Source organism: Hyla sarda, chromosome 4, assembly GCF_029499605.1.
Source record: "Hyla sarda isolate aHylSar1 chromosome 4, aHylSar1.hap1, whole genome shotgun sequence".
Taxonomy (NCBI): Eukaryota; Metazoa; Chordata; class Amphibia; order Anura; family Hylidae; genus Hyla; species Hyla sarda.
Genome location: NC_079192.1, coordinates 406,298,470 through 406,322,169, shown reverse-complemented (window position 1 = coordinate 406,322,169; position 23,700 = coordinate 406,298,470). Strand labels below are relative to the sequence as shown.

At 42.6% G+C, this 23,700-nt stretch overlaps 1 protein-coding gene across 3 annotated transcripts in view; it reads left to right on the top strand.

Annotated features, from left to right (window-relative positions):
* Nucleotides 1-23,700, top strand: part of FGD4 (FYVE, RhoGEF and PH domain containing 4) — a 166,472-nt gene that overhangs the window by 58,475 nt on the left and 84,297 nt on the right. Inside the window, exon 1 of one of the 3 annotated variants that reach the window (XM_056517523.1) lies at nt 15,679-16,064. The exons of the other annotated variants lie outside the window; for them this stretch is intronic. Within the exon in view, the coding sequence (XP_056373498.1) occupies nt 16,034-16,064 (31 nt within the window). The 5' untranslated portion in view covers nt 15,679-16,033. Of the gene's footprint in view, nt 1-15,678; nt 16,065-23,700 lie in introns of those variants that run through there. 3 annotated transcript variants of the gene reach the window in all.

The window sequence follows — 23,700 nt, the reverse complement described above, 5'->3', positions numbered from 1 at the left end:
AAACACTTTCAGCTGAGAAAGGAGAAGTGAGACCTGTCTGTCATGGTCTCCGGACAATTATTAACCCCACATTAATAATATAAAAGATAAAGGGTGAGGAAATGGATTTAATACAGGGCGGTGACCTTTATATTATGATGCAGCCATATGTGATGTGGAGTGTATGGCGGTATACTTTATCTAGGGAGATATAATCTTGGGGTTCTAGGGAAGCAACAACACATAATGTCGCTATAATTGGATTCCTCATTTGCAGGCCTTAACTCCACCCCTGATTCTCCCGCAAGATCGCATATATTTGTGTGGCCCCACCCCCTTGACACTTGTATAGCATGTTACATGATGATAACGCGCTTGTAATGTGCCCTATTAGGGTACCTGCTTGGGACCTTCTCTAGAGAAGAGGAAAGCCCCTTACAAGACCAAGAGCAGAAATGTCATATTTTCCCCAGGTGAAGAGGACAGAATAAAAATACACTGCCATATACCGACTGTTCTAAAAGATGACTTACCTCTGAGTGCTGTCCTACACTGCACTAGCAATGTAACAATAACCTACTGACATCTTTGTAATCAATTGTGATTGGCTGTGACGCTCTTGTGATCTGTCGTCCATAATCATTTCTTTCAGGGGTGAGCAGGAGTAACGGTGCAGGATCGGGACAGGGAACAAACCTATTTAAAAACATAGGGAACCATTTTAAAGGATGGAAACAATTGGGAATGACCTCTGGCCATATATAAATATTACCGCCATCTCTCGCTGTACTACCTCTAGTCACCCTAAAGGGATATACATGAGATTTTTTACCTTTGTCTTTTCTTCATGTTATCACCCATCTTACTTATCACAGCCTATTATTGTCCCCTCTCCCCTTTTACTACCTTGAGTGGCCCCAGGGGGGATATACAGGGTCTTTTCTTCATGTTATCACCCCTATCACCTATCACAGCAGGTTACTGTCCTTTCACCCCCCGCACTGCCTTCAGTGGACATATACAGTGCCTTTTAATAGCCTGTTGCTGCCATCTATCCACCTGTACTACCGCGAGTGACCACAGGGGGACATATAGGGACTGTTCGATATTCTGTCACCTCTGCCTATAAATCCCAATTCTACATGACTGGAGAATTAAAATTAACCCAGTGCCCGCCACCGAACGCCTCCATTGATGTCAGAGACTATTTTCTTTTTTAAGAGGTACTCTGGTGGATTGAATTTTTTTTTATATTAACTGGTGCCAGAAAGTTAAACAGATTTGTAAATTCCTTCTATTTAAAAATCTTAATACTTTCAGTACTTATCAGCTGTTGTATACTACAGAGGAAGTTACTTTCAGTCTGAGCACAGTGCTCTCTGCTGACACCTCTGTCCGTGTCAGGAACTGTCCAGAGCAGAATAGGTTTGCTGTGGAGATTTGCTCCTGCTCTGGACAGTTCCTGTCATGGACAGAGAAGGAAAGGTGCCGACAGCTCTCCACTACTTAATCCAATCGCCTGCGCACGGACTGGACGGCAGCGCTTCCAGGCCCAATAGAGTAGCACAACAAGAAGAGATGTCCAGCGCAGTAGGTAGAATGAAACAGGAACTCTTCATTACGGATCACATGGATATACACAGGAACAACAGCCAACGTGTTTCGGATCAAACTGGGCCCTTAATCATGGCATCACCCTTGATTAAGGGTCCAGTTTGATCCGAAATGCGTTGGCTATTCCTGTGTATATCCATGTGATCCGTAACAAAGAGTTTCTGTTACATCCTACATACTGCGTATCAGCAGAGAGCACTGTGGTCAGACTGGAAAGAAATTCTAAAAGAAAAGAACTTCCTGTGGAGTATACAGCAGCTGATAGGTACTGGAAGGATTAAGATTTTTTAATAGAAGTAATTTACAAATCTGTTTAACTTTCTGCCACCAGTTGATTTAAAAAAAAAAAAAAAATTGTTTTCCACTGGAGTACCCCTTTAATGTAAAACTTTGTAAATTCGTTTTTTATTGTTTTTTCTTTTATTGTTTTGCTCAGTTGATGGAAGTAAATTGCAGGTTTTTCCATAGCAGGTAGATTCGGCAGCTGAGGTAATTTACCTTACAGCTATAAGATAAGGAATGTATGATATGCTATAGAGAGGTATTCTAGGAATTACAAGCTTTGTATACAGGATGCCGACTGTAAATTGTAATGAAGACGTGGACAATACCCCCTTAATAAGATGCTACAGAAATAAGGTGTGGGGTAAACACCTGGGTAAAGAGAGGTTAAAGAGATTGCTCTGTTAGGACATACGTATCGACTTTTTTTTTTTAGGAACCAGACAAGAGAGCTGCAAACCTCCACCCCCTACAACATGCATTGATCCTAATCAAGAAAAGTCCCCACAGGGACCTTTCTGCATGTTATCACCCCTCTTATTATTCGCACTCTGTTCTTGTCATTGTCTTGTCTCTCCCCATGTACAGCATCCAGTGACTCCCAAGGTAGCAAGGAGGGGGAGGGGGGGGGGGTGACCAAGGAACTTTCTTCATGTTATCTCCCCCTTACCGTCACTCCCTTTTTCTGACATCAACCCTTCATACAACCTCCTGAAAGGAAAGGGCTAAAACAGGGACTTTTCTTCATGTCATCACCCCTATTACCACTCACACCCTACTGTTGTAATCTCTCCCCTGTACAGCATCCAGTGACCCCTTTCCCCCAAGGTGTGGGTAGGGGGGATTTCAGTAACTTCATGTTACTACCCCCTGACATCTCATCAGCCACCGAATAGCCTTCACCGATCCTGAGGGAGATGATACAGGGACTTTTCTTCATGTTATTGTGGTCTCCCGGTACCGTATTGCATACCGTACCTAGTGTAGAGGTCCCCAAAGTCAGAGTAACTACGCTCAGGTAGGGTTCCTCAGATGGGACAGCCCCTAGTCGCCTCTCCTCAAGTCTAATTCTCTAATGTTAATACATGTATATATTTAATAATAATGTATATCTAAGATAAGGTAAAGTACTTACTTTGTTTAGTGTCGCAGGACCTTTGGAGGTCCTTGGGTCACGTGTTACCCACAAATATTTGTAATGGTGATTAACATTAGTATGGACCAATTGGCATTAGTCCAGCCCCTGCCCATATAAGGCAGCTGCGTCCAATTATCGCTCTCTTGGGTTGCTGCTCTCGTGGATGCCGAACTAGCAGGACGGATCTGCGCAACTTGCAAAGACACGCTAGGCCTGAAAAACCTACCGGCCTCAGCTGAACTAAAACCGTGAGTTCTAAACTACCCCCACTAAAGCTAGCATGACTACTGGACCGCAAGTAAACCCCTAAATCCAGTGGAACAGCGCCTAATACTTAAAGACTCTAAATTGCTAAAGTCCCAACCTTTGTCAATCTCCAAGGAAAGTAGTTGTATGTATAGAGACTGCTCCGTTTATGAAGCTTGCAGAAAACAAAAGTTATACCTGTTTCAGAAAAATCTCCGGTTGTGGACATTCTATTATTATCTACCTCCCTATCGCTCTTGGGAAGGGTGGCAGTAGGACAAGCATTACTGAGGAGCCCTCACCCTGGTGTCACGAATAGCAAGGGTTAACAAGCACCCAGGCTATCACATTATCACCCCTCTAATTACTCACACCCTATTCTTGTTGTCTCTACCCCTCTACAGCATCCAGTTACACCCCCCTTCCCCAAGGTGTGTGTGTGGGGGTGGGGGTCCAGAAAACTCATGTTATCCCCCCATTTCCAACATCACAACATTTTCCTGTCATCAGCACCCAAAGTAACCTCCATTGATCCTGATAGAGCTGATACAGATACTCCTCTTCATGTTATCACCCCATCCTATTACTCACAATCTATTCTTGTTTTCTCTTCGTTGTATAGTATCCCGTGACCCCAACAAGGTGAAAGGGGGGGGGGTACAAAAACTTTTATCACCTCCTTACTTATTGCAAAGTAAATGTACCCTCTGAATGTCACATAAAGGCACATAAAATGTAGGTATATAAAATATATATTCATATGGAAGCACCCTGTAGGGTTATGTTCACACTGTGACATTTCCAAACGGAATTCCGTGGGAATAATCTGCTCTGAAGTTTCACTGCAGCAGAGTCTGATTATGCTGCACTGTGCACACAGCAGAATTTTCAAATTCCATCATATGCAGAAAGAATAAACATGTCTATTCTTTATGCAGATTCCTTTCGGAAATGCACTGCCATCTATGAAACTGCACATTTCTGAGCGGTCCTAGTGCACGCTGGAACATTCATATGTGCAAAATGTCCGGCCGGACATTTTGCACATATGAATGTTCCAGTGTGCACTAGAACTGCTCAGAAATGTGCAGTTTCATAGACGGTGTTACGCCGAGCGCTCCGGGTCCCCGCTCCTCCCCGGAGCGCTCACAGCGTTTTCCTGTTCGCAGCGCCCCGGTCAGACCTGCTGACCGAGTGCACTGCGATAATGTCCCTAGCCGGGATGCGATGCGCTCGCGGTGCGCATCCCGACCCGCTTACCAGACTCGCTCCCCGTCTGTGCTGCCCTGGCGTACGCGGCCCCACTCCCTAGGGTGCGCGCGCGCCGGGTCTTTGCGATTTAAAGGGCTGGTGCGCCACTGATTGGCGCATGGGTTTTAATTAGTGTCTTCACCTGTGCACTTCCCTATATAACCTCACTTCCCCTGCACTTCCTTGCCGGATCTTGTTGCCATTGTGCCAGTGAAAGCGTTTCCTTGTGTGTTCCTAGCCTGTGTTCCAGACCTCCTGCGGTTGCCCCTGACTACAATCCTTGCTGCCTGCCCTGACCTTCTGCTACGTCCGACCTTGCTCTTGTCTACTCCCTTGTACCGCGCATATCTCAGCAGTCAGAGAGGTTGAGCCGTTGCCGGTGGATACGACCTGGTTGCTACCGCCGCTGCAAGTCCATCCCGCTTTGCGGCGGGCTCTGGTGAAAACCAGTAGCAACTTAGATCTGGTCCACCGACAGGGTCCACACCAATCCCTCTCTGACGCAGAGGATCCACCTCCAGCCTGCCGAATCCTGACAGACGGCAGTGCATTTCCGCACATTTTCTGCACATTTTCGGCCATGTGAAGTGTGCCTAAGAGTGATCATAAGGGAAAAGTCCCTATGACAGGAGGCCCCCTGGTAATAAGGGTGATAACATGAAGAAAAGTCTCTATAACAGGAGGCCCTCTAGTAATAAGGGTAACATGAAGAAAAGTCTCTAGAACAGGAGGCCCCCTGGTAATAAGGGTGATAACATGAAGAAAAGTCTCTATAACAGGAGGTCCCCTAGTAATAAGGATGATAACATGAAGAAAAGTCTCTATAACAGGAGGTCCCTTGGTAATAGGGATGATAACATGAAGAAAAGTCTCTATAACAGGAGGCCCCCTGGTAATAAGGATGATAACATGAAGAAAAGTCTCTAGAACAGGAGGCCCCCTGGTAATAGGGATGATAACATGAAGAAAAGTCTCTATAACAGGAGACCCCTGGTAATAGGGATGATAACATGAAGAAAAGTCTCTATAACAGGAGGCCCCCTGGTAATAAGGGTGATAACATGAAGAAAAGTCTCTAGAACAGGAGACCCCCTGGTAATAGGGATGATAACATGAAGAAAAGTCTCTATAACAGGAGGCCCCCTGGTAATAAGGGTGATAACATGAAGAAAAGTCTCTAGAACAGGAGACCCCCTGGTAATAGGGATGATAACATGAAGAAAAGTCTCTATAACAGGAGGCCCCCTGGTAATAGGGATGATAACATGAAGAAAAGTCTCTATAACAGGAGGCCCCCTGGTAATAAGGGTGATAACATGAAGAAAAGTCTCTAGAACAGGAGACCCCCTGGTAATAGGGATGATAACATGAAGAAAAGTCTCTATAACAGGAGGCCCCCTGGTAATAAGGATGATAACATGAAGAAATGTCCTATAACAGGAGGCCCCCTGGTAATAAGGGTGATAACATGAAGAAAAGTCTCTATAACAGGAGGTCCCCTAGTAATAAGGATGATAACATGAAGAAAAGTCTCTATAACAGGAGGCCCCTGGTAAGAGAGGTGATAGCATGAAGAAAAGTCTCTATAACAGGAGGCCCCCTGGTAAGAGAGGTGATAGCATGAAGAAAAGTCTCTATAACAGGAGGCCCCCTGGTAAGAGAGGTGATAACATGAAGAAAAGTCTCTATAACAGGAGGTCCCCTGGTAAGAGAGGTGATAGCATGAAGAAAAGTCTCTATAACAGGAGGCCCCTGGTAAGAGAGGTGATAGCATGAAGAAAAGTCTCTATAACAGGAGGCCCCCTGGTAAGAGAGGTGATAGCATGAAGAAAAGTCTCTATAACAGGAGGCCCCCTGGTAAGAGAGGTGATAGCATGAAGAAAAGTCTCTATAACAGGAGACCCCTGGTAATAGGGATGATAACATGAAGAAAAGTCTCTATAACAGGAGGCCCCCTGGTAATAAGGGTGATAACATGAAGAAAAGTCTCTAGAACAGGAGACCCCCTGGTAATAGGGATGATAACATGAAGAAAAGTCTCTATAACAGGAGGCCCCCTGGTAATAAGGATGATAACATGAAGAAAAGTCTCTATAACAGGAGGCCCCCTGGTAAGAGAGGTGATAGCATGAAGAAAAGTCTCTATAACAGGAGACCCCTGGTAATAGGGATGATAACATGAAGAAAAGTCTCTATAACAGGAGGCCCCTGGTAATAAGGGTGATAACATGAAGAAAAGTCTCTATAACAGGAGGCCCCCTGGTAAGAGAGGTGACAGCATGAAGAAAAGTCTCTATAACAGGAGACCCCCTGGTAATAAGGGTGATAACATGAAGAAAAGTCTCAATAACAGGAGGCCCCTGGTAAGAGAGGTGATAGCATGAAGAAAAGTCTCTATAACAGGAGGCCCCTGGTAATAAGGGTGATAACATGAAGAAAAGTCTCTATAACAGGAGGCCCCCTGGTAATAGAGGTGATAACATGAAGAAAAGTCTCTATAACAGGAGGCCCCTGGTAATAAGGGTGATAACATGAAGAAAAGTCTCTATAACAGGAGACCCCTGGTAATAGGGATGATAACATGAAGAAAAGTCTCTATAACAGGAGACCCCCTGGTAATAGGGATGATAACATGAAGAAAAGTCTCTATAACAGGAGACCCCTGGTAATAGGGATGATAACATGAAGAAAAGTCTCAATAACAGGAGGTCCCTGGTAAGAGAGGTGATAGCATGAAGAAAAGTCTCTATAACAGGAGGCCCCTGGTAATAAGGGTGATAACATGAAGAAAAGTCTCTAGAACAGGAGGCCCCCTGGTAAGAGAGGTGATAACATGAAGAAAAGTCTCTATAACAGGAGGCCCCTGGTAAGAGAGGTGATAACATGAAGAAAAGTCTCTATAACAGGAGGCCCCCTGGTAAGAGAGGTGATAGCATGAAGAAAAGTCTCTATAACAGGAGGCCCCCTGGTAAGAGAGGTGATAGCATGAAGAAAAGTCTCTATAACAGGAGGCCCCCTGGTAAGAGAGGTGATAGCATGAAGAAAAGTCTCTATAACAGGAGGCCCCTAGTAATAGGGATGATAACATGAAGAAAAGTCTCTATAACAGGAGGCCCCCTGGTAAGAGAGGTGACAGCATGAAGAAAAGTCTCTATAACAGGAGACCCCTGGTAAGAGAGGTGACAGCATGAAGAAAAGTCTCTATAACAGGAGGCCCCTAGTAATAGGGATGATAACATGAAGAAAAGTCTCTATAACAGGAGGCCCCCTGGTAAGAGAGGTGACAGCATGAAGAAAAGTCTCTATAACAGGAGACCCCTGGTAAGAGAGGTGACAGCATGAAGAAAAGTCTCTATAACATCCCCTTCAGGATAAATGGAGGTTGTACGTGGGGCAGATGACAGGACAATGTTGTGATTGGTAAAGGGAGAACAAAATGTTAATGTGTCCCTCTAGGAGGACCATAGAGTCACACTCTATGGTAGTGGTCTTCAAACTGTGGTTCTCCAGCTATTGCAAAACTACAACTCCCAGCATGCCCTGCCATTATATGGTCAATAATAGTATTTTGGGGGGGATTGAAAATAATTTTGACAGATATAAAGCGCTTTGTTAGTTTAGCTCTGGGCAGTGGTGGGTTAATGTTGAGGTTACCTGTTTGCCAGAGCCGCAGCTGCCAACTGGAAGGGCAAATGTTCTCAGTTTACTTACCTACTGACCTTCCCTATCTCAGCAATGTCAATACGTTAGAATTACACCACACAAATATTCCAGTGCCCGCTCACTGTGTGCCAGGCTGCTGTAGAGTGTATACTGCTCCTCTGTTATATGGGCACCTGGCGATGACTGGCAAATGGTATTACAACATAGAACCTAACTGAGGGAATCGGTGAGTGCAACTTATCTACTAAACATATGTGTGTATGTGTATATGTGTTCATCCGTTGGCTGTCAGGGCATGCTGGGTTTTGTAGTTTTGCAACAGTTGGAAGCACCCTGGTTGGGAAACCTGGTGTTACTATACAGACGTATGTTTCCTTTAAGAGCTGTAGAAAGCTGAGTAAGCCATGGCTATTTAAAGCATAGTTTGGCTATCAATCACGCTTCCTTATAAGGGGTCATCCAGGAATAGAAAAACAGAGTTCATTTCGTCCAAAATCAGTTCCACCTTTACTCCCAAGTTGGGTGTGGTATTACAACTTGGCTCCATTCACCTTAATCGAACAGAGCTGTAATACCACACACAACCTGGTGACAAGGGTGGCGCTGTATTTTTTTTTTTTCTAATCCTGGGTAACTCGTTTTAAGGCTGTAATCTTTCCATAGAATGTGACATTTTATCTACCTACCTCTAGGGGGAGCTCACATAACTGTGCTCAGTAGTACACCAGATTTCACTGCACATTGTGCACAATTGTGCAGGTTTGAAAACTTTTTTTTTTTTTTTTCTGCCATTTTTTTCCTGGAATAAATGCCACAAAAAAAAAGCTGCCTGGTCTTTTTGCACTTCCAAGATGTAGTTGTTTGTTTTTTTGTAGCTTTGTTTTTTGTAGCTTTGTTTTTGTAGCTTTTTTTTTTTTTTTTTTTTTTTGTAATGGCTACTGGGCGAAACCACAGAAAAATACAAAAGAAGAGTAAAAACTAAAAACAAAAGTGTGGATGGGTTTCATCAGACAGGAGAGAGCACAGAGGAGTCCTATCAGACAGGAGAGAGCACAGAGGAGTCCTATCAGACAGGAGAGAGCACAGAGGAGTGCTATCAGACAGGAGAGAGCACAGAGGAGTGCTATCAGACAGGAGAGAGCACAGAGGAGTCCTATCAGACAGGAGAGAGCACAGAGGAGTCCTATCAGACAGGAGAGAGCACAGAGGAGTCCTATCAGACAGGAGAGAGCACAGAGGAGTCCTATCAGACAGGAGAGAGCACAGAGGAGTCCTATCAGACAGGAGAGAGCACAGAGGAGTCCTATCAGACAGGAGAGAGCACAGAGGAGTCCTATCAGACAGGAGAGAGCACAGAGGAGTCCTATCAGACAGGAGAGAGCACAGAGGAGTCCTATCAGAAAGGAGAGAGCACAGAGGAGTCCTATCAGACAGGAGAGAGCACAGAGGAGTCCTATCAGACAGGAGAGAGCACAGAGGAGTGCTATCAGACAGGAGAGAGCACAGAGGAGTCCTATCAGACAGGAGAGAGCACAGAGGAGTCCTATCAGACAGGAGAGAGCACAGAGGAGTCCTATCAGACAGGAGAGAGCACAGAGGAGTCCTATCAGACAGGAGAGAGCACAGAGGAGTCCTATCAGACAGGAGAGAGCACAGAGGAGTCCTATCAGACAGCAGAGAGCACAGAGGAGTCCTATCAGACAGGAGAGAGCACAGAGGAGTCCTATCAGACAGGAGAGAGCACAGAGGAGTGCTACCAGACAGGAGAGAGCACAGAGGAGTGCTACCAGACAGGAGAGAGCACAGAGGAGTCCTACCAGACAGGAGAGAGCACAGAGGAGTGCTATCAGACAGGAGAGAGCACAGAGGAGTGCTATCAGACAGGAGAGAGCACAGAGGAGTCCTATCAGACAGGAGAGAGCACAGAGGAGTACTATCAGACAAGAGAGAGCACAGAGGAGTGCTATCAGACAGGAGAGAGCACAGAGGAGTGCTATCAGAAAGGAGAGAGCACAGGGGAGTACTATCAGACAGGAGAGAGCACAGGGGAGTACTATCAGACAGGAGAGAGCACAGGGGAGTGCTATCAGACAGGAGAGAGCACAGAGGAGTGCTATCAGAAAGGAGAGAGCACAGAGGAGTACTATCAGACAGGAGAGAGCACAGGGGATTGCTATCAGACAGGAGATAGCACAGAGGAGTGCTATCAGGCAGGAGAGAGCACAGAGGAGTGCTAGTCCACCCTCACTTACTGGACTTTGTCCACGCCTGTGCTTCAGCTTGGACAAAGCATTGATTTCTATAAAAAGGAAATAACATTTTCTGATGAAATAATATATTGGAAAGGTTAATGTTTTGCCAAGATGTACAACATACAAAAAGTTTTTGTATCCGACAGAGCCCATTTAAAAATCGTAATCCTTCCAGTACTTATCAGTTGCTGTAAACTCCAGAGGAAGTTGTGTAGTTCTTTTCAGTCTGACCACAGTGCTCTCTGCTGCCACCTTTGTCCATGTCAGAAATTGTCCAGAGCAGGAAAAGTTTGGGGATTTGTTCCTGCTCTGGACAGTTCCTGACATTGTCAGAGGGGTCAGCAGAGAGCACTGTGGTCAGACTGAAAAGAACTACACAACTTCCTCTGGAGCATAAAGCAGTGATAAGTACTGGAAGGATTAAGATTTTTAAATAGAAGTAATTCACACATCAGTTTTAACTTTTTCGCACCAGTTAATTTTAAAAATGTTGTTTTCCACCAGTGTACCCCTTTAATGGGGGAATCTTCTCAATGGGGGACAACCAACCGATCTAATGGAGTGATCTTCCTACATACCTATTGTGTTGTGCATAAAAAGGGGGGTAGTTCTATACTGTGTGGGACGTCACTGGGGACATTATTACCATTTTGGGTTTTATGTATGAGAAATTTGCGATGGTGGTGAAAAGGGAGGGAAGGTACAGGAAAGATTCGGAGCCTAAAATGTTTGCAAAGATGAGTTGTGGCTGGAAGAAATAGTCATGGCAGTCTGGGCCAGAAGGAAAAGAATAGGGAATGTAAATGACTCCGAGCAGAGAAGACATCACCTACGAGTCCCTACAGGTAACGATAATCATTTATATGGCATCACACCTGTGTTGAGCTGTATATACAACCATATGGTCACTGTATGGGGAACTCTTGATATAGTGGTTTATACAGTATAGTGGTATTAGTCGCTGTTTGTTGGTAATGGTAGTGTTCCTGGTGTGGCGGTATTATCTGGGCCTTATATAATAGTATTGTGACTATGGCTGTGTTGTTTATAAGATATTTGGGGTCCCACTTTTAATTTTGTCCAGGGCCACATTTAGTCTGAAACTGTCCCTGTGGAGACACCTGCTTGGGAAACACTGTTCTAGGTACTACATGACGCTGTGCAGCCTTTCATAGTCCCTGATACAGATCAGGTGTTGTGGGGCCACATTCCTCGACTCCGTCCTTATGTCATGTGACATTCCAAGGTTGCAGCGTCATTGTCACTTCCCGACTGTCACCAGGTGATTTTTAAGTCCTATTTACAGCAAGTGAAACTACTGGAACTTCCGGGACTTTTCCTGGTCATGATGTACAGTCCCTCTTAGTGTTTATGATAGGACATTACTATGTTTGAAAGGAAACCCCCCTTAAATTCGTCTATAGGTACGTGATGATATAGGTCTATAGGTACATGATGATGATATACGTCTATAGGTGCATGATGATATAAGTCTTTTGGTGCATGATAATATACGTCTATAGGTGCATGATGATGATATACGTCTATAGGTGCATGATAATGATATACGTCTATAGGTACATAATGATATACGTCTATAGGTGCATGATGATATACGTCTATAGGTGCATGATAATATACGTCGATAGGTGCATGGTGATATACGTCAATAGGTGCATGATGATGATATACGTCAATAGGTGCATGATGATGATATACGTCTATAGGTGCATGATAATGATTTACGTCTATAGGTACATAATGATATACGTCTATAGGTGCATGATAATATAAGTCTATAGGTACATGATGATATACGTCTATAGGTGCATGGTGATATACGTCTATAGGTGCATGATGATGATATACGTCTATAGGTGCATGATAATGATATACGTCTATAGGTACATAATGATATACGTCTATAGGTGCATGATGATATACGTCTATAGGTGCATGATAATATACGTCGATAGGTGCATGGTGATATACGTCAATAGGTGCATGATGATGATATACGTCAATAGGTGCATGATGATGATATACGTCTATAGGTGCATGATAATGATATACGTCTATAGGTACATAATGATATACGTCTATAGGTGCATGATAATATAAGTCTATAGGTACATGATGATATACGTCTATAGGTGCATGGTGATATACGTCTATAGGTGCATGATGATGATATACGTCTATAGGTGCATGATGATGATATATGTCTATAGGTGCATGATGATGATGATATACGTCTATAGGTGCATGATGATGATATACGTCTATAGGTGCACGATGATGATATATGTCTATAGTGGCATGATGATATACGTCTATAGGTGCATGATGATATACGTCTATATGTGCATGATGATATACGTCTATAGGTACATGATGATATACGTCAATAGGTGCATGATGATGATATACGTCTATAGGTGCATGATGATGATATACGTCTATAGGTGCATGATGATATACGTCTATAGGTGCATGATGATATACGTCTATAGGTGCATGATGATATACGTCTATAGGTGCATGATGATATACGTCTATAGGTGCATGATGATATACGTCTATAGGTGCATGATGATGATATACGTCAATGGGTGCATGATGATGATATACGTCTATAGGTGCATGATGATATACGTCTATAGGTATATGATGATGATATACGTCTATAGGTATATGATGATGATATACGTCTATAGGTGCATGATGATGATATACGTCTATAGGTGCATGATGATATACGTCTATAGGTGCATGATGATATACGTCTATAGGTGCATGATGATATACGTCTATAGGTGCATGATGATATACGTCTATAGGTGCATGATGATATACGTCTATAGGTGCATGATGATGATATACGTCTATAGGTGCATGATGATGATATACGTCTATAGGTGCATGATGATATACGTCTATAGGTGCATGATGATATACGTCTATAGGTGCATGATGATATACGTCAATAGGTGCATGATGATATACGTCCATAGTGATGTCACAGTACAGGTATAATGTCCATAGTGATGTTACCGTACAGGTATAATGTCCATAGTGATGTTACCGTACAGGTATAATGTCCATAGTGATGTTACCGTACAGGTATAATGTCCATAGTGATGTCACAGTACAGGTATAATGTCCATAGTGATGTCACAGTACAGGTATAATGTCCATAGTGATGTCACAGTACAGGTATAATGTCCATAGTGATGTCACAGTACAGGTATAATGTCCATAGTGATGTCACAGTACAGGTATAATGTCTATAGTGATGTCACAGTACAGGTATAATGTCCATAGTGATGTCACCGTACAGGTATAATGTCCATAGTGATGTCACCGTACAGGTATAATGTCCATAGTGATGTCACAGTACAGGTATAATGTCCATAGTGATGTCACAGTACAGGTATAATGTCCATAGTGTTGTTACCGTACAGGTATAATGTCCATAGTGATGTCACAGTACAGGTATAATGTCCATAGTGATGTCACCGTACAGGTATAATGTCCATAGTGATGTTACCGTACAGGTATAATGTCCATAGTGATGTCACAGTACAGGTATAATGTCCATAGTGATGTTACCGTACAGGTATAATGTCCATAGTGATGTCACAGTACAGGTATAATGTCTATAGTGATGTCACAGTACAGGTATAATGTCCATAGTGCTGTTACCGTACAGGTATAATGTCCATAGTGCTGTTACCGTACAGGTATAATGTCCATAGTGATGTTTCCGTACAGGTATAATGTCCATAGTGATGTCACCGTACAGGTATAATGTCTATAGTGATGTCACAGTACAGGTATAATGTCCATAGTGATGTCACCGTACAGGTATAATGTCTATAGTGATGTCACAGTACAGGTATAATGTCCATAGTGATGTCACAGTACAGGTATAATGTCCATAGTGATGTCACAGTACAGGTATAATGTCCATAGTGATGTTACCGTACAGGTATAATGTCTATAGTGATGTTACCGTACAGGTATAATGTCCATAGTGATGTCACAGTACAGGTATAATGTCCATAGTGCTGTTACCGTACAGGTATAATGTCCATAGTGCTGTTACCGTACAGGTATAATGTCCATAGTGCTGTTACCGTACAGGTATAATGTCCATAGTGCTGTTACCGTACAGGTATAATGTCCATAGTGCTGTTACCGTACAGGTATAATGTCCATAGTGATGTTACCGTACAGGTATAATGTCCATAGTGATGTCACCGTACAGGTATAATGTCTATAGTGATGTCACAGTACAGGTATAATGTCCATAGTGATGTCACAGTACAGGTATAATGTCCATAGTGATGTCACAGTACAGGTATAATGTCCATAGTGATGTCACCGTACAGGTATAATGTCTATAGTGATGTCACAGTACAGGTATAATGTCCATAGTGATGTCACAGTACAGGTATAATGTCCATAGTGATGTCACAGTACAGGTATAATGTCCATAGTGATGTCACCGTACAGGTATAATGTCTATAGTGATGTCACAGTACAGGTATAATGTCCATAGTGATGTCACAGTACAGGTATAATGTCCATAGTGATGTCACAGTACAGGTATAATGTCCATAGTGATGTTACCGTACAGATATAATGTCTATAGTGATGTTACCGTACAGGTATAATGTCCATAGTGATGTCACAGTACAGGTATAATGTCCATAGTGATGTTACCGTACAGATATAATGTCTATAGTGATGTTACCGTACAGGTATAATGTCCATAGTGATGTCACAGTACAGGTATAATGTCCATAGTGATGTCACAGTACAGGTATAATGTCCATAGTGATGTTACCGTACAGATATAATGTCTATAGTGATGTTACCGTACAGGTATAATGTCCATAGTGATGTCACAGTACAGGTATAATGTCCATAGTGATGTCACAGTACAGGTATAATGTCCATAGTGATGTCACAGTACAGGTATAATGTCCATAGTGATGTTACCGTACAGGTATAATGGGAGAGATTTATGAAAACCCATCCAGAGGAAAAGTTGCTGAGTTGCCCATAGCAACCAATCAGATCACTGCTTTCATTTTTGAAAAGGCCTCTGAAAAATGAAAGCAGCGATCTGATTGGTTGCTACGGGCAACTCAGCAACTTTTCCTCTGGACAGGTTCCCATAAATCTCCCCCAATGTCCATAGTGATGTTACTTTTAGTAACACTCAGGTCCACTGATCTTTTAGGTGGTTGTGAGCGTACATGTATATAGATGTGAGCGTGCATGTATGTCTCTCTCTGATAGGTGACAGTCTCTTTTGAAGCTGTCTCTGGAGCAGTCATAGACATCTTGGCTTGTGTGAAGTGTCATTGTGCAGTGAGAGTTGTTCTGAGGAGGAAGTGGAGTCTCTCCCCAGCAGGGAGGAGCGTGCATTGTGTTTGGAGAATACAGCAGAATGTAAAAGGCTCCGGTCAGAAGGACGCAGCAGAAACCCAACATTGAACCCAAAAAAACGACAAACAGGCGGCATTTCACCGGATCCCACCAATTATTTAGTTCCCATTTCCGACTTCTCCAAACTTTCAAGAGACGCTGCGCCGCAATGTATACGACCCGTGGCAAGGTGACGGCAGGTGAGTGTGCGCTTCTGTGCGCGACAGTGTTTTCCCAACCAGGGTTCCTCCAGCTGTTGCAAAACTACAACTCCCAGCATGCACTGATACAACCTGTGGCTCAGCAGCTGCCCCAAACAAAAACTACAACTCCCAGCATGTTGGACTATACAGTAGTATATAGTATAGGTAAGTGTTTCCCAAACAGGGGTGCCTCCAGCTGTTGCAAAACTACAACTCCCAGCATGTTGGACTATACAGTAGTATATAGTATAGGTAAGTGTTTCCCAAACAGGGGTGCCTCCAGCTGTTGCAAAACTACAACTACCAGCATGCCCGGACAGCCTTTGGCTGTCCAGGCATGCTGGGAGTTGTAGTTTTGCAACAGCTGGAGGCACCCTGGTTGGTAAACACTGGTGTGCGATGTAGCCAAGACTGACGGATGTTATGTAGCAGAGCTGATTGTGTTTCTGTGGTTTCAGATTAAAGCAGCATTTCCCAATCAGCGTGCCTCCAGCTGTTGCAAAACTACAACTACCAGCATGCCCGGACAGCCTTTGGCTGTCCAGGCATGCTGGGAGTTGTAGTTTTGCAACAGCTGGAGGCACCCTGGTTGGTAAACACTGGTGTGCGATGTAGCCAAGACTGACGGATGTTATATAGCAGAGCTGATTGTGTTTCTGTGGTTTCAGATAAAAGCAGCATTTTCCAATCAGCGTGCCTCCAGCTGTTGCAAAACTACAACTTCCAGCATGCCCGGACAGCCAAAGGCTGTCCGGGCATGCTGGAAGTTGTAGTTTTGCAACAGCTGGGGGCACCCTGGTTGGTAAACACTGGTGTGCGATGTAGCCGAGACTGACGTTATGTAGCAGAGCTGATTGTCTTTCTGTGGTTTCAGATTAAAGCAGCGTTTCCCAACCAGCGTGCCTCCAGCTGTTGCAAAACTACAGTTCCCAGCATGCCAAGATTGCTTCTTTAATTTTGAAAAATGATAGAAGCGATCTGATTGGTTGCTACGGAAAACCGTTTCCATTTTTCACTATTTTGAAGATTTCTGCTTGCTGTTAGTGTTGAGCGCGACTATTCGAAATGCGAATTTTTACAGCGAACTTCGGCACTTGGCGATTTCGCAAATATTTAGAGAATAGTGATTATATATATTCGTAATGACAAATATATATATATATTTTTTATGTGAATTTGTCAATATTTATGTGAATATCAGCACTTCCAGGCTGGACACTGATCCTTCCCTTCTTTTAGGTGAAAGATATAATCGCGCATTCGCAGTATGCAAATTTCATAACGAATTTTCGCATTGGAAAAAAAAAAAAGAGAACTAACATAGCGAATATGCGAATTTTTCGCGAACATAGGACGAATAATTTGTCCATATATTCGCAAAATATCGCTAATTCGAATATGGCCCCTGCCGCTCATCACTACTTGCTGTCAGTGAATTGAACACTTTTTTTGGTTTTACGTCCAAGGGGCTGAAATCATGTACAGACCTAATGCTTCTTGTAGCTGAGGGTTTGTTACAGTTGTTCACAGGTGGGTTAAAGGGGTATTGCATGAAAAACCTTTATATATATATATATATATATATATATATATATATATATATATATATATATATATATATGTGTATGTGTATGTGTGTGTATATATATATATATATATATATATATATATATATATATATAATCAACTGGCTCCAGAAATGTAAACAGATTTGTAAATTAATTCTATTAAAAAATCTTAATCCTTCCAATAATTATCAGCTGCTGAAGTTGAGTTGTTCTCTTCTGTCTGGACAACAGTGCTCTCTGCTGACATCTCTGCTTGTCTCGGGAACTGCACAGAGTAGAAGAGGTTTGCTATGGGGATTTGCTTCTAAACTGGACAGTTCCCGAGACAGGTGTCATCAGAGAGCACTTAGACAGAAAATAACAACTCAACTTCAGCAGCTCATGAGTACTGAAAGGATTAAGAATTTTTTTTAATAGAAGTAATTTACAAATCTGTTTAACTTTCTGGAGCCAGTTGAGATATATATATATATATATATATATATATATATATATATATATAAAAGTTTTTTCCTGGATAACCCCTTTAATCCTTCCAGTACTTTTTAGGGGCTGTATACTACAGAGGAAGTTCTTTAAAAAAAACAACAGCAGCATTTATCTCTCTGCGGGCACTGATAGTTTGTTACAATGTATCAGTGAAGGTACTATAATAGATCAATGTGGAATCCACTATAGCTCTAGACTACAATTATAGCAAGTGGTAAGGGAATGGATACATGGGGGGGGAGATTTGTCAAAACCTGTGCAGAGGAAGAGTGGTGCAGTTGCCCATAGCAACCAATCAGATCGCTTCTTTCATTTTCCACAGGCCTCTAAAGAGGCCTGTGGAAAATGAAAGAAGCGATCTGATTGGTTGCTATGGGCAACTGTACCACTCTTCCTCTGCACAGTTTTGATAAATCTCCCCCCTGGAGTATATGACAGACTGGTAGAACTGTCACAATAGCTACAGGTGCAGCAGAGTTGAGTTTGTCGCTGCAGTAGAGCTGAGCTTTTATATCTTAAATAAGGTCAAATTCCAACCTGACTTGCCATAAAATTCACACTTTACTTTACTCCCAGCATTCCCTGGTAGCTTGCAGTTCATAGTTCCTTGCAAAGCAGATTTTTCCTTAACTCCTTAACAACCAGGACTATTTTGCTCAAGCATGTTTCCATCAATGTAGTGGTATTAGGGCTCGTTTTTTGCTGGCGACACATAACCTAATAACTTTTATAAAGTCCCTGTTGGGCCCCTTGCTCTCTGTAATCCTGGTTGCAGGTCACTGATGCTGCTGACTTTATGGTTGGGATCAGAGTTGTCTCTGATCCCAGCTGCTGCGGTAGGAGACAGGCTGTCAGTCATTGCTGGGTTAGGACCCGTCTATTCTCAATGAAGAACTTAGATGATATGTGTGTAGGTGATTCTGCTCTGGGAGATTAAAAAAAAAAAAAAGGTCCAGTTAAAGGAACAGCGCCAACTATAGACCGTGTCTTCTAATGCAGCTTCACTCATTTGCCATATTTACTATAACCAATTGCCAGTGATTATGTATCCTGTGTGTGTTTACAAAAAATAGACACCTAATGGTCTATCTATCTATCTATCTATCTATCTCATATCTATCTATCTATCTATCTCATATCTATCTATCTCATATCTATCGATCTATCTCATATCTATCTTCTATCTCATATCTATCTATGTTCTATTTATCTCATATCTATCTATCTATCTATCTATCTATCTATCTATCTATCTATCTATCTATCTATCTCCTATCTATCTTTCTCCTATCTGTATATCTATCTTCTATCTCTCTTATATCCATCTATCTCATATCTATCTCGTATCTATCTATCTTGTATCTATCTCATATCTATCTATCTCATATCTATCTATCTCATATCTATCTATCTCATATCTATCTATCTCATATCTATCTATCTCATATCTATCTCGTATCTATCTATCTCATATCTATCTATCTCGTATCTATCTATCTCGTATCTATCTATCTCGTATCTATCTATCTATCTATCTATCTTGTATCTATCTATCTTGTATCTATCTATCTCATATCTATCTATCTCAGATATGAGATAGATAGATATGAGATAGATAGATACGAGATAGATATGAGATAGATAGATACGAGATAGATATGCGATAGATAGATACGAGATAAATATGCGATAGATAGATAAGAGATAGATATGAGATAGATAGATATGAGATAGATAGATAGATATATCTATCTCATATCTATCTATCTCAAATCTATCTATCTACCTATCTCGTATCTATCTCATATCTATCTCATATCTATCTCATATCTATCTCATATCTATCGCTATCTATCTAATATCTATCTATCTATCTCTCATATCTATCTATCTCATATCTATCTATCTCATATCTATCTCGTATCTATCTATCTCATATCTATCTATCTCGTATCTATCTATCTCGTATCTATCTATCTCGTATCTATCTATCTATCTATCTATCTTGTATCTATCTATCTTGTATCTATCTATCTCATATCTATCTATCTCAGATATGAGATAGATAGATATGAGATAGATAGATACGAGATAGATATGCGATAGATAGATACGAGATAAATATGCGATAGATAGATAAGAGATAGATATGAGATAGATAGATATGAGATAGATAGATAGATATATCTATCTCATATCTATCTATCTCAAATCTATCTATCTACCTATCTCGTATCTATCTCATATCTATCTCATATCTATCTCATATCTATCTCATATCTATAGCTATCTATCTAATATCTATCTATCTATCTCTCATATCTATCTATCTCATATCTATCTATCTAGTAGCAAATAGGCAGCAGCAACTCCATAAAGTGCAAAAAAAAGTGGATTTTATTCACACAACGTCAGACGACGTTTCGGTTTGCTCACCAAACCATTTTCAAGCCGAAAATGGTTTGGTGAGCAAACCGAAACGTCGCCTCACGTTGTGTGAATAAAATCCACTTTTTTTGCACTTTATGGAGTTGCTGCTGCCTATTTGCTACTATTTTATGGATCCCTGAACCTGGGCTCTATGCTGACGGCACCCGTGCACTTTTCATTGGGGATGTGCTGCTCTCCTTCTGCTTTGGTATCTATCTATCTCGTATCTATCTATCTCATATCTATCTCATTCATATCTATCTATCTCATATCTATCTATCTCATATCTATCTCATATCTATCTATCTCATATCTAGCTATCTCATATCTATTTATCTATCTCATATCTATCTATCTCATATCTATCTATCTATCTCATATCTATCTATCTATCTCATATCTATCTATCTATCTCATATCTATCTATCTCATATCTATCTATCTATCTCATATCTATCTATCTATCTCATATCTATCTATCTATCTCATATCTATCTATCTCATATCTATCTATCTATCTCATATCTATCTATCTCATATCTATCTATCTCATATCTATCTATCTATCTCATATCTATCTATCTCATATGTATCTTATCAGAGTGTCCCTCTCATACTGTGCTGGGTCCATTGTCTCGTATACTATTCTGTATATACAGCGGCTTCCTGTATAACTTGCTTGTCGTCTTTGTATCTGGTGGAAGTGTTTTATGTGAACCTTGTGAAATCTGATTCTTCTGTGTTTTGTTTTGCGTGTAAAACCCCGTAACAGCTGCAGGTGAACCGCGCCATGCTTGTGGACTATCAGCAGGAGACAAACTTGAGGGCAAAATCGAGGCATCAAATATGCCTAAAATTCCCAATTCACCTGAAGAGAGGTCCTGGGAGAACCCCCAAATTCCTCCTCCTCCTCCTCCTCCTATACCCACATGGGTCCAGGTCGCTGAGGTATGAGGAGCTGTTTGTTGGACTCTCTATGACCAGCTCATTTCCAGACACCTATAGGCTTCAGTCATATATTTGCTCACAGCATTGTGCCGGTTCCCTTTAAGATGTTTACTCTCCATTACTGCTGCCTACAGGGAGGAAAGGTCATTCAGCCGGTGCGGGCCGCCGCTCATGTTGTTGTGTTGCACCCGCCAGACAATGGAATATTCATGGATTCTCTGTCCTGGTGGTTAAATGTCCCTGGATGATGACCGGACGCTTAGTCTGTGTAGATCTGGTATAGAGTCGATGCTGCGGACTGACCTGTCCATTCAGGTTGATTCCCTCCTCAGACACAGGCCTAAGGCCTTACTTTCGAGCCCTTGGACCCCCTCAGGCACCAGGGCCCAGGGGGCCCTGGTGCCTGAGGGGGTCCAAGGGCTCGAAAGTATCTATGTCGGCCCCCACCATAGCTTCACCCTCCAGCAGGTGCCAAGCTGGTTTTCTCTTTCTTGAAAAGCTGATATATCTAAGACAACCTGGTTACTAGGGATATAGCGGGAGATTTATCAAAACCTGTCCAGAGGAAAAGTTGCTGAGTTGCCCATAGCAACCAATCAGATCGCTACTTTCATTTTCCAGAGACCTTGTTAAAAATGAAAGAAGCGATCTGATTGGTTTTCCTCAACTTTTCCTCTGGACAGGTTTTGATAAATCTCCCCCATATTGCCTAACAACCGCAGCCTTGCATTGTTAAGCAGTTTGTCCCTAGCAACCAGGCTTTTAAAGAGTAGCTCCCACCATCCTCTTTTTTCTTTCTATCCCTGACTATTGCGCATCTCTCCCTAACCCCCTCCTTGCCTTTAATTCTTTTTTTTTTTTTACATATTAAAGATGCCTTTTGTTTCCCTGTTAGTGTGCTCACTACCAGGCAGACTTCCCCAGCAGGCACGATGTCACTGATGCCTGCTGGGGCCGACACTTCTGCCCTTAGTTCACCTATTCAGTGTACCTCCAGCTGTTTCACCACTACAACTCCCAGCTTGCCCTAAAATCTATTGGCTGTCTTGGCTGTCAGGGCATGCTGAGAGTTGTAGTGGGGAAACAACTGGAGGCACCCTGTATATGAAAACAGTATCTGTAATTGCAGCAGCTGCCGAACATCCCGTTCCCCGAAGCTCAATCCACTCCCCCCCGCCGCTCAATACACTCCCCCCCGCCGCTCAATCCACTCCCCCCCCGCCGCTCAATCCACCCCCCCCGCCGCTCAATCCACCCCCCCCGCCGCTCAATCCACTCCCCCCGCCACTCAATCCACTCCCCCCCGCCGCTCAATCCACTCCCCCCCGCCGCTCAATCCACTCCCCCCCGCCGCTCAATCCACTCCCCCCCGCCGCTCAATCCACTCCCCCCGCCGCTCAATCCACTCCCCCCCGCCGCTCAATCCACTCCCCCCCCGCCGCTCAATCCACTCCCCCCCGCCGCTCAATCCACTCCCCTTCGCCGCTCAATCCACTACCCCCCCCCCCTCCGCTCACAAAAAAATAAACAGAACAGTCATAGTGGAGCTGCTGCTTAGCAGCAGCTGTGCATAATATTTTACTCGTCCCCGGGGCCGGCGTGCAAGGCCAGGGAGCCTGCACGCATCCTCTTCATTCAAAGCACTCCCTCCCGCCTGTCTGATTGACAGGCAGCGAGCGAGCTCAGCCTGACTGAATTCGGACCGATGCCAGGCCGGCATCAGTCGGAATTCAAACGTGACGTCACGCCAGGCTGCAGCAAGCCACTAGGAGGGAGACCTCTAGTTGCCGATTTTTAAATGTGAATTAAATTATTTTAATGAAAAAAAAATAATAATGAAAGTATATTAGAGATATGTTGTATTACATAAGTACTAAAACATATAAAAAAAAATTTTTGGTGACAGTGCCCATTTAAGGCACCACACACATAGATGAAAGCTGGTAGAACATGACAATATTGACAGTATGATCCAACCATCTAATGTGAATGGTGGCGTCCCGACAATTCCCCAAAGGAAGATATTGGGACAAATCGGATCAGGCAATTGAATTTGATCATTCTAGATCCTTTTATTCTGAAGGGTCCCAGCAGAGGAGTTTGACAGTAAATTAAAGGGGTACTTCAGTGGAAACCTTTTTTATTTTTTTTAAATCAACTGGTGCCAGAAAGTTAAACAGATTTGTAAATTACTTCTA